The sequence below is a fragment of the Myotis myotis genome, unplaced genomic scaffold (genome assembly GCF_014108235.1).
Source record: "Myotis myotis isolate mMyoMyo1 unplaced genomic scaffold, mMyoMyo1.p scaffold_m19_p_1, whole genome shotgun sequence".
NCBI classification, from domain to species: domain Eukaryota; kingdom Metazoa; phylum Chordata; class Mammalia; order Chiroptera; family Vespertilionidae; genus Myotis; species Myotis myotis.
Window position 1 is genome coordinate 26,465,991 of NW_023416313.1, and position 11,200 is coordinate 26,477,190.

Sequence of the window (11,200 nt, forward strand, 5' to 3'; positions counted from 1 at the left end):
CCCCCCAGGCTCCAGGTGAAGGAGAGGAACCGGGTACCCTGGGGTGCACCCGCTCCACAAGGCATTTCTGCAGGCCCTGGCCCAGACGCTCCGGGGCGGGAGACCCCGCGGCGCAGCAGGGTCCCCCCCCACTCCCGCGGGGAAGCGGGCGGGGTGGGGGTTTGCGTGCCAGGGCCGGAGCGCCCGGGCTCTCGGGGCTGGGGCGAGCGGCGGGATGCCTTCCTCCGTGAGGTGGGCCGCGGGGTCGAGCGCCGGGTCCACCTGGTGGCGGGGACGGAGGAGCCCACGGGCTGGGCTGAGACTTTGGGGGGCGGGTGGGGAGAGACACAGAAGCGGAGACCAAGCGCGCACTAGAGCCAGCCGCGCAGACCGCGACACTGAGCGCATCAAAGAGGAGGAGAAAAATAGGACCAGAAGGCAAAGGAGGAGAGAGAGAGAGACGGAAAAACAAATGGGGAGAGGGAGGCGAAGGGAAGAAGTGGAAGGGAAAACGTCGCGGCGGCGGAGGCTCTCCAGGGAGGGCGTCCCCCAGGTCGCCGGAGCAGCTCGAGAGTGTCGGGGCGCGGCCGCGGCTGTCACCCTGGGGCGTCCGGTCTCCACTCCGCCTGCGGCCTCGGCGCCACGGCTGCCCCCCGCGACCCCGCCCGGTCCCCGCCGCCGACGGGCCGCCTGGGCATTTCCTGGGCGCCACGCGGGATCCGAGCGGCGGAGCCACCTGTTAAGAGGCGCGCGCCGTCGGAAGCCCGGGACCGGGCGGCGGCCACGCGGCGGAGCCCCCCACAACTTGCTGCCCGCGCGGGGAGGCCTCCGGGGCGCGCTCGGACGCCGCGACGCCCAGCTGGGGGCTCATCCCCCAGCCCCCCGCCCCGCCGGCCAGGCCCGGGGCGCGGGAAGGTGTCCGCCGTCCCCAGCGGCCCCGTCCCCGGTCCCCACCCCGCCCCCCGGCCGGAGCGGGAAGGAAAGTTGCGCGGAAGAGTTGGCACCTGCGCTGAGCTCCAGGCTCGCCCCGTCACTGCCGGCGCTGCTGCCCGCGGCGGCCGCCGGCCCCGAGCCGTACCGGACGACGGCGGCGAAAGACGAAGATGAGGATGCGGCGGGGGCGGCGGGAGTCCGCAGGTGGCCCTGGGAGGCGGCGGAAGGCGATGACGAAGAGGGGGCGGCGGCGGCGGCCGCCCGGCCGGGCCCCGGGGGGTAGGTGCTCTGCGCCGGGAACGGCGGCGGCGGCGGCGGCTCGCTGCTGCTGATGGAGACGGCGGCGCGCGTCGCGAAGGGCGGCGGGGGCGGCCGGACGTGCGGCAGCTCCACCAGGGTGGGTCTCTCGTAGCGCTTGGCCAGCGCCGGTCTCTTGCCGGGGAACGTCTTGAGGACGCTGTAGGGGCTGCGCTGCTTGTAGATTTTGGGGACGCTGGGCCCCTCCTCCGCGGGCTGCATGTCTTCCTCCATGCGGCGCCTCGGGGCCGGTCCGCGGCCGCACGCCCCCTCCCCGCCCCGCGCCGGGCTCCGCGGGTGCCTCCGCCGCCCGTCCGCCGGCGCTGCCCGAGCGCGCGCGTGCGGGAGGGTGTGTGTCTGTGCCGTGGCCGCCGCCGCCGTCACTGCCGCCTGTCGCCAAGCCTGGCATCGCTGAGCCCCCGCGCGGGGGGCTGCCGCCCGAGAGCTGATTGACAGGCCGCCTCGCCAATGCCTGGAGGGAGAAAGGAAGTCAAGAGCAAGTGTTTAGGGTAATAGCTGCTAATGATCATGGGGGAGGGGCGGGGCCTGGCGCCGCCGCCGCCCGCGGGGGGCGCTTTCGACGGGGTGGAGGGGAGGGGGGAGGGGACAGTTGGGACGCCGAGGGCGACCTGGTGGCGGGGAGGTTTCAGCCTCGGAGAGACTTCGGAGTCCCAGGTGGAGAGGCGAGGCTGGGGCTGCTGGCGGCGTCCAGTTTTGGAAAGTAGCTCCTGGCACCCCCTGCACCACCCTAAACTCCTGGCGTTGCACGGCGTGGCTGGTGGTAGTTGGGACGGACGGGGCGGGGTGGCTAGAGTGCGTGTGTGCGTGCGTGCGTGCCTGGGGCAGGTATTACAGCCCGTTCCCAGGGTCGGGAATGAGCCCCCTCCCCCCAGGCTTCAGCGCGTTTAAGGTCTTGACCCAGGTTGCTGCGCGTGGTTTGCACGCCCAGGGTTCTGCCCACACCCAGCAAGGGGCCGTGGAGTTCATGCTCATCCTAAGAGTGCGCAGGGCGTTGCATTTTCACATGATTTCGTTAGTTCTCTGTAGGGGCCCTGAGAGTGCATAGCAGAATCATTTTCCCCATTCTACAGATGGGAAAACCGAGGCCCCTCAAGGAAAAAGCTCAAAGCCACACAAGTGCAGCTAGATCGTTTGAATGCAAATCCTCACTTCTTTCCATAGCAGATACTCTCTGTGCAATTGAGGGTAAAAGATGACCTGACACTTCCCTTTGGGATGGTGATTAGATACTTTCAAAAATGTTATTTGATATACGGGGTGTCCTGTCACCGCCCCCCCCCCCATGTATACACACTTTAACAGCTGATACTCTCCCTTTTTGAAAATGAAATGTATTTTAATAAAACATTACCTTTATAATTATTCCCAAAGTGTGTGTATACATTTTGGGGGACACCCTATAGATGTATATGTGCTTGTAGGGCCAAGCTGGCCTGAGAGCTCTCACTCTGCATTTCGCAGGCTGTTCCTCTCTGCATCTGGGGCCACCAGGCCACGGTTTCTGGAGGACACCAATGAGAGAAGGGCCTCTGTGGTTTGGAGGGGGATCCCATGGGACTAGAGATGTCTCACAGCCACTTTTTAGAGCAAATGCCCCTTCCCCTAGTCAACTCCAATGCCAGCATACCCTCCCCCAGGTTTGTTTTCCCAGCCTTCGATCTTCATTCTCCAGGTTGGAATTTTGGGCACATCTCCTTGATGTATGACACGCATCTTTCCACTGGCAAGTTAGGTTGGTTTTCATAGCTTTCCTTTTAGTCTTGGGGAATGACCGGTTTTCTCTTTCTGGGGGTTCAGGTCTTTGGCTTCTCATTTCCCACAGCTCCTCCCTTGTTTGGAAGCCTCTCTCTCTTTCCTGACTCAGCCTCTGTGTGCCTCCACCCTGGATAGACTCCCTTTCCCCTGCAGCCTCAGATCATGCTGTGGTTCCTACCCAACCTCCATTTATTAGAGATGAAATAAATAATGCCATAAATAAAAGTATTTGGGAGTCCAGGAACTGTCAGGGCTGATTAGGGCATAGAGGACATTTTCTTTCTCATTATGCAAAAGCATTTCATGGGGAAATAAAAGAGGTTTCATTGTAACTCATGCATGTCATATTTCAAGGAATTCAAGATATTAATCATATTTAACATTATTTGCAACGTTTCTCCCTGGCTTCTGAAATCTGCTAAATGAGGACACGTGGATCACTGGGAAAAAGGGAGACAAGCATGAGAGGGACAGCTAAAAAAATAATGAAATGCTGGTGAAAGACAGGGAGAGAGAATGAGATGCCAGGAAGATGTTTCTTAGGCACATAAGTGAGAAATGGGGGAGCTGCTTCTGAGATGTGAGACAGCTGAAATTGAATGATGTACTGGAGGAAATAAATGATAACAAACCTCCCCACACACTTCTTTCTATAAAGCAGCTCTGAATTTTGCATTGAAATGTTTCCCTCCCACTTTACTCCCAGATAATTTGCCAGTAAGTCCAGGGTTTTGAAAAGAAATCAGGGTAGTGGCAGTGTGTGTGTGTGTGTGGGGGGGGGGGGGGGGGCGGGGAAGGGCGGAGTGTTGGGGGGAATGTTAGAATTTTTACTGAAGAAGTAATTTCCTATCCCTGGAGCTTCCTCTTTTGCTTATGCATTTTTATATCATCTTCATCACTTAAATCACCGTAAGAGACTGGGAATAATACTTCTGTTGTTGTCTTTTTCCAACTGAAAGGACCTGCCATCCTGTATATCAAAAAGTGGTTGTTTCTATAAAACTAAATGCTAAAATTAGTGATCTAGCTTTTTAAAAAAGTGTGGGGGTGGGAGGGCGGGTGACGGGCTCCTAGAAGAAAAAATATATAAGAAATTTAAAAATGATCAGCTGTCAGATCCTCATGCTAGCAGTCATTTATGTCTGGGCCCATAGAAGAATGAAGTGCTTAATAATCACTCTTTTGAAAAGAAAATGGGTATTTATTCCAAGTGTGGAGTTGAACTCAATTAAAAAAATGTAACTGATTTACTAATTCCTGCCTGGGATTGTACTTAGTTGAGTATTATACATAAATGCTATGTATTAAAATGATTATAAAATCACTGGTAGCACTTTGCAAGCTTATAGTCTAAATCAGTGATTTTCAACCTTTTTCATGGCATACATAAATTACTAAAATTCTGCAGCACACCAAAAAGTATATTTTTTGCCGATCTGACAAAAATATAGGCATAATTTTGATTCATTCATACCGGATGGCTATTGTTGTGTTGGCTGTTGTCATTTTTTAAATTTGACAATCTAAGAGAAAAGAAGTCAGTGCACCTGACTAAACAGTCAGGTATTGCATATTTTAAAAAGACTGGTTGAAAATCGCTGGTCTACATGATCAGAGGGTGACTTTACTGATATCTTCTCTTTAGGGTCTCATAGGGGCTGATACAATAGTAATTGTACTCATGCTTTAAATCCTTGTAGATATTTACTCTTTATTTCAGAAAAAAGATAGTAAACTTTTAAAACTGAAGTGGCTATTTATGGACAGGGTGATTTTTTTGATTGGCAGCATGTCAATTTCTTGAGCCATCCAGAATATGGCTTTTAAATAATGTCAGCCATGGGAAATGCTTTTTATTGCACCAATTTCAATGATATTTAATGAGCTTCTGATTGACTGTTTGATCTCTCAATGTTTTGTGCTACTTTTAATTCATTTCATAAAATAAGAAAAAAAGTAATTGGAATAAAATTTTGTGACAAGATAATGACCTTCTACTTTGAAATTAAATGTCTGATTAGTTTCAACATTTTAATGCTGAGATGATATTGCAGCAGGAACAGGGGTGCACATACTGTCATTTGGTGGAAAATGACTGAGGAATGCTCCTTTGCGTTTCCCAGTGCATAGCAGAAAGGGGTGGTGGCCATGAAATCATAGATTGATAGTGCAAACAAGGGACCTTAACAGTCTTTTCGTCTTGTGATGAGCTTATGCCTACAGCTTTTCTATGACCCTGTCAGATGCTTAGAAACCTCCAGTGATGGGGACCACGCTGCTTCCAGAAGCATCATTTACTCAGGGAGTTATTCAACAAATATTTATTCACTGTCCACCATATGCTAGGTACCTTTCTAAGCACGGGGTGTATAATGGAGCCAGATTCCCAAATCCTACTATTATGGAATTGGGGTGGGCAGATAATAAAGAAATAAACTAGTAACTAACTGAACACTAATAATATACAGGGTGTCCCCCCCAAAATGTATACACACTGTCACAGCTGATAGCTCAATTTTGAAAATGAAATCTATTTTAATAAACACTGCCTTTATAGTAATTCAAAATGTGTATATACATTTTTGGGACACCCTATATTTATTAATACATAATAAATATATTCATATAATTTATAAGAACTATAATGTAGTATACTTATATAATCCTATATAATAAAGATGTAATATGCAAATGTTCGTTACGCCGTGAAGCGTAACAACTGACTGAGTAATGACCGGATCACGGATCAGCAGGAGGGTGGGGCAGCGAGCTACAAGCGGGTGGTGGAGAGCTACAGGAGGGGGCAGGGCAGCAAGCTATGAGTGGGGAGGAGGGGAGCTACAGGAGGGCAGGGCAGCAAGCTATGAGTGGGGGGGAGGGGGGAGCTACAGGAGGGTGGGGCAGTGGGCAGAGAGCCGCTGGCGCACAGATTCATGTGCAGGGCTACTAGTAAATATAATAATATATGAATATACAACATAAGACTGCTATTATTTCAGATATAAATAACTGGTGAAGAAATAGGGTGGGGATGTTCCTTTTGAAAGCGTGGTTTGGGAAGACCTCACTGAGGTGGAACAATTGAGCTGAGAGTTACTTATGATTATGAAGAAAAGCCATCCATGAGATGAGCAGCCCGAGCTGAGGGACAGCAGGTGCGCATCCATAAGCAGGAACAAACTTGATGTTCTCAGGGCTGAGAGAAGGGTGAGTGGTCAGCGTGTCCTGGCCGGGGGCAGAGTGGAGGAGATGAGGCCCGAGGGCAGGCTGGGGCCAGGGCGTGCAGGGTCTTGTACACCGGGGAAATGTTTGGGGTTTCTTCTAAATCCAGCTGGAAGCTTGCAACACTGGGGAGTGAAATGACCAGATTTATGTTCTCAGAAGATAATTTTCAGAAACGGTACAATCATGGCTCTCATACAGACATAGAAATGAACAGATTTTGAAAATGTTATTTAACTTGTTCCATATCCTCATATTATTCAAAGGGAGAGTCAAAAAAGCACAAACTGATATGAAATAAAGGAATGTTCACTTGAATGCGTGCATGGTTTTTGCATGTGTAAACAGGTTTTTTCACGGGGGTTGGGGGTGCAAGGGGGAAGGGAATCCCTACCAGACAGAAAGTCGGCATGTTTATCAGTTACCATCTAAACTTTCAAAGTTGTAAAAATAGTTCAAAGACAGTGAAGGAGTAGAATCAGATAACTGGGCACTGTATGCTGGATGTAGACAATGCATACTTTTCCAGTGAAACAATTTCTTTTCTTTTTTTAAAAAAAAAATATTTCTTTATTGATTTCAGAGAGGAAGGGAGAAGGGGAGAGAGAGATAGAAACATCAATGATGAGAGAGAATCGTTGATCGACTGCCTCCTGCACGCCCCACACTGGGGATTGAGCCTGCAACCCAGGCATGTGCCCTTGGCCGGAACCGAACCTGGGACCCTTCAGTCCGCAGGCCGACACCCTATCCACTGAGCCAAGCTGGCTAGGGCAACAATTTATTTTCTACGACGCTTTCTTTAAACAACACTTTTTATTTAGAAAAAATTACAGATTCACTGGAAATTACATAGTGCAGAGAATTCCCATTACCTTTCATCCATATTCTCCAATGGGTCCATTTTTTTTGTAACTATATGTATAAAACCCTAATATGCAAATAGATGGAATGGTGGAACAACCGAACAACCAGTCACTATGTGGTGTGTCCCAACCACCAGGGGGCGCGCACGGAACTTGGCAGGGGTTGGCCGTGGCGGGATGGTGGAGCAGGTGAGCAGGGGTGCCAGACCTAGGCCGGGTGCTGGTCGCTGTCATCAGGGTGAGCCTCTGGTGGTTACTGAAAATTCTTTGCTCCCATACACCATGGTCCCGCCCAGCGCTTGCACCTGCTGCCGGTGCCCGATGCTGGCCCCGATTGCTTGATGCCATCAGCAGGTGTCAGCGACAGCTGCCAGCCCTGATCACCTCTCAGGGCTTCTCCACCTCCCCCTACTTCAGAGGGGCAATTAGGACAGCAGCCACTGCTCGCACCTGCTGATGGCGCAGACCCCGCTCACACCTGCTGCTGGAGCTGGCCCCAATTGCTCCGCACCATCAGTGCGTGGGAGTGGTGGTAGTCTGAGCGGGGCTGCCAGCAGACAGGGGACTGGGGGCTGCGGTGGGAGGGGCCGGGCAGGGGCAAGGAGGATGGGCCAAGATCCGCCCCTGTGCCCACCGCAGCCTCGTGGTCCACAGTTTCTTTCAAGATGCACAAATTCATGCACTGGGCCCCTAGTAGTTATATAAATGGAATCATGCAATGTGTGATCATTTGAACTTTCCCACTTAGTTTAATGCCCCTGAGATCCATCCATATTGTGTGTATCAATAGTTTATTCCTTTTTCTTGCTGAATAGTATTCCATGGCAGGGGTGTCCCACAGTTTGCTTGACCATTCACCTATTGTAGGACATTGGGGTGGTTTTCAGTTTGGGGCTATGACATGTATTTGTGAGGTGGTGTTTTATTTGTCTGGAAGTAAAGGCCCAGGAGTAGATTGCTGGTCTGTTCTATGGTTTTTTAAAAGATTCATTCATCTTTGTGGACAATGAATGGACTGCAGAGGATCAGATTCTTAGCAGAGAGACTTTATTTTCTAGTAACTGAGTGACCCTTTTAAAATATCATTATGTGTCTTACGTTCCCACACCTTGGCTCTCACGGACTCTGGAATCTGGTGCCACTGGCTGTGCCCCTGCTGTGGGCAGAGATGAGGAAGAGCCACTGCCTCTAGGCTTTGGAGGAAGCGAGGCCCTCTCCCAGGGACATCCTTAGAGAGGTTGGGCACAGAGGGGCGCTGGGCGCATGTCCCGCCGCCTCCACCCCGACCCCTATGTATCCAGCCTCCCCCATCCTGTCCCATTTGTCTCTAAGCTCACCTACATGTTCAACAGTGGGAAGGTTTTTATAATTTTATTTTATTTATTTATTTATTTTTTTTTTAAAATATATTTTATTGATTTTTTACAGAGAGGAAGGGAGAGAGATAGAGAGTTAGAAACATCGATGAGAGAGAATCATCGATCAGCTGCCTCCTGCACATCTCCCACTGGGGATATGCCCGCAACCCAGGTACATGCCCTTGACCGGAATCGAACCTGGGACCTCTTAGTCCTCAGGCCGACGCTCTATCCACTGAGCCAAACCGGTTTCGGCGGTTTTTATAATTTTAAATCATTACTGCTTTGACATAAATGGACATAAAAAATAAAATATCATATCTCTCCATGGTGCTCCATTGTCTCCCTCGTCCTTAGAGTAAAATCCAGAGTCCATACAATTGCTTACTTCAGGCCCCTCATGATCTACCACCACCCCTGCCTCTGGGAGCTCATTCCTTCTACCCCCTCCCTCCTCACTCCACTCCAGCCTCTCTGGTCTTGAACAGGCCCCAAGTGTACTGCCTCAGGATTCTTACTCTCAGTATTCCTTCTGCTTAAAATGCTCTTTCCCCAGTTGTCTGTGTAACTTCCTACTTTATCTCCTTCCATTCTTAGGTGTAGTGTCTTTTTTTCAGCGAGGCCTTCACTGATTACCCTATGTACAGTTGCACTCCACCCTCCCATATAGCAAGTCTTTCAACCTCATTTCATTATAGCGTTGATGAGGGGAAAAGATTGATTTCAGGGGGGAGCACTGTTGTGTAAAATTTGCACGTTCCCCATCTCTGCATGGGTTTTCTCAGGGTACTTCTTGTCTTCCCATATCCTAAAGATGTGCACATGAGGTTAACTTGAGTGTCTGCATTGTTTCAGTCTGAGTGTGTGTGTGTGTGTGTGTGTGTGTGTGTGTGTGTGGCCTTGTAATAGAAGGGCGTTCTGTCCAGGATGGGTGCCAGCCTCGCTCCCTGAGCTGCTGGGGGAGGCTCCAGCCATTTGCAACCCTGAACTGGAATAAGTGGGGTGGAAAATAATGATTTTACTTGTTTTTATTTATCTTTCTTAAATAGATGTATAGCTTACATTTATTTCAATGTTTAATATTAGAAGTGTTTTGGGTCTTTATTTAGAAGTTTGAGGATGCTTTTGTGACCAGAAATAGTATATAGTAGTTCTCGTTTATATTAGTCTATGGTAAAATTGGTTTCCTTGTACATCATTTTGCTTAAAGTCACAGTTTCCAAGGACCTATCCATGATGTGCTTCCTTCTCCTTTTCTATCTAGAATTTACATTTCTTTTTTTGTTTGTTTGTTAATCCTCACCCAAGGATATTTTTCCATTGATTTTTTTTTTTTTTTAGAGAGAGCGAAAGGGAGAGAGACAGAGAGAGAAACATTGATGTGAGAGAGATACATCTGTTGGTTGTAGGCTTGATCCCTGGGCTGGGGATCAAGCCTGCAACCAAGGTATGTGCCCTTGACCGGAATTGAACTTGCGACTCTTCAGTCCACAAGCCAATGCTCTATCCACTGAGCCAAACCGTCCAGGGCAGAATGTACATTGCTTGAGGGCAGGGATTTTTGTCTTTTCTGTTCCCTATGAGTCCTCAGCATTTAGAATAGTGCCTAGGGAAGAGTAAAGGCTAACAAACATTTGTTGAATGCATGAATGATTATAGGAGGCTCTGGTAGATTACAATAGAACTGGGACTGCTTAGACCAGTGTAGCTATAGTGACAGTTATGTAGAATGTATTCAAGAGGTGGTCCCTTCTATTTCCTCTTCGGTCCATTCCATTTTATACAGCTCTCAACAGAGGAAATATTTTCATTGCCTTAAACCCAAATTGGCTTCTTTGCCTCCCAACTCTTGACCCTTGGGGCTATTCAGAGGAAGTTTAATCCCCTTCCCCAGCCTCTTTTTAGAATAGATCTACAAGTTTTTTCTTTCCTTCCAGTGATGGTTTCTAGAACATTTTTGGATTGGATACATCCTTTTAAAGAGTAGAAAAGGACAGTCATCTTTGATTAATTACTGTTTATTTCACTAATAGGGTTCTATATTCATTGGAGCTCTTTCAGTAGCAAGTGACAGTAACAACACAAATGAATTAAGCATAAAGGTGCTTATAGCTCACAGGACCCTGAAGACTAGAAGTGTATCTGGTGTAGAGCAGCTATGGAGGCTCATGGTGTTATTAGGAATCCACCTTTCTCCATTTTTTGTCACCAATTTTCTTTGTATTCATTCATTCTCTGGCAGACTCTTCCTTTGTAGTACTCACCTGGCCACCAGCAGTTTGCCACCTCTGTCAAAATGGAACACCTCTTTCCTATAAGCTCCAGTAAAAGCACCAGAATTGACCATCATTGACTAATTGGCTCTTGATAATGGATTAGTTTATTTGTTCATTGACCCGTCCAATGTTATGCTGTGGGGACTGTTTCCCTTAAAGCTAAAAGAACTTAAAAAAATACATTTTTATTGATTTTAGAGAGGAAGGGAGGGGAAGAGAGAGATAGAAACATCAATGATGAGAGAGAATCATTCATTGGCTGCCTCCTGCATGCCTCACACTGGGGATTGAGTCTGCAACTCAGGTATGTGCCCTGACCGGAAATTGAACCGTGACTTCCTGGTTCATAGGTCGATGCTCAAGCACTGAGCCACACCAGCTGGACAATCCTAAAAGAACTTAACAAAAAGGAATTGAAGAAAATTGAACTCGTATCAAGAAATATTCTTTGTCAAGCTTAGTAAACTTAATATTTTATTCTCTATTTTTTATT

General features: G+C 49.0%; 1 protein-coding gene across 1 annotated transcript in view; it reads right to left on the minus strand.

Annotated features, from left to right (window-relative positions):
• Positions 1 to 1,470, minus strand: part of BEND4 (BEN domain containing 4) — a 36,371-nt gene extending 34,901 nt beyond the window's left edge. The window contains exon 1 of the mRNA XM_036300639.1: positions 984 to 1,470. Coding sequence (XP_036156532.1) covers positions 984 to 1,443 — 460 coding nt within the window. The 5' untranslated portion in view covers positions 1,444 to 1,470. The remainder of the gene's footprint in view (positions 1 to 983) is intronic.
• Between the last annotated feature and the right edge of the window lie 9,730 nt (positions 1,471 to 11,200).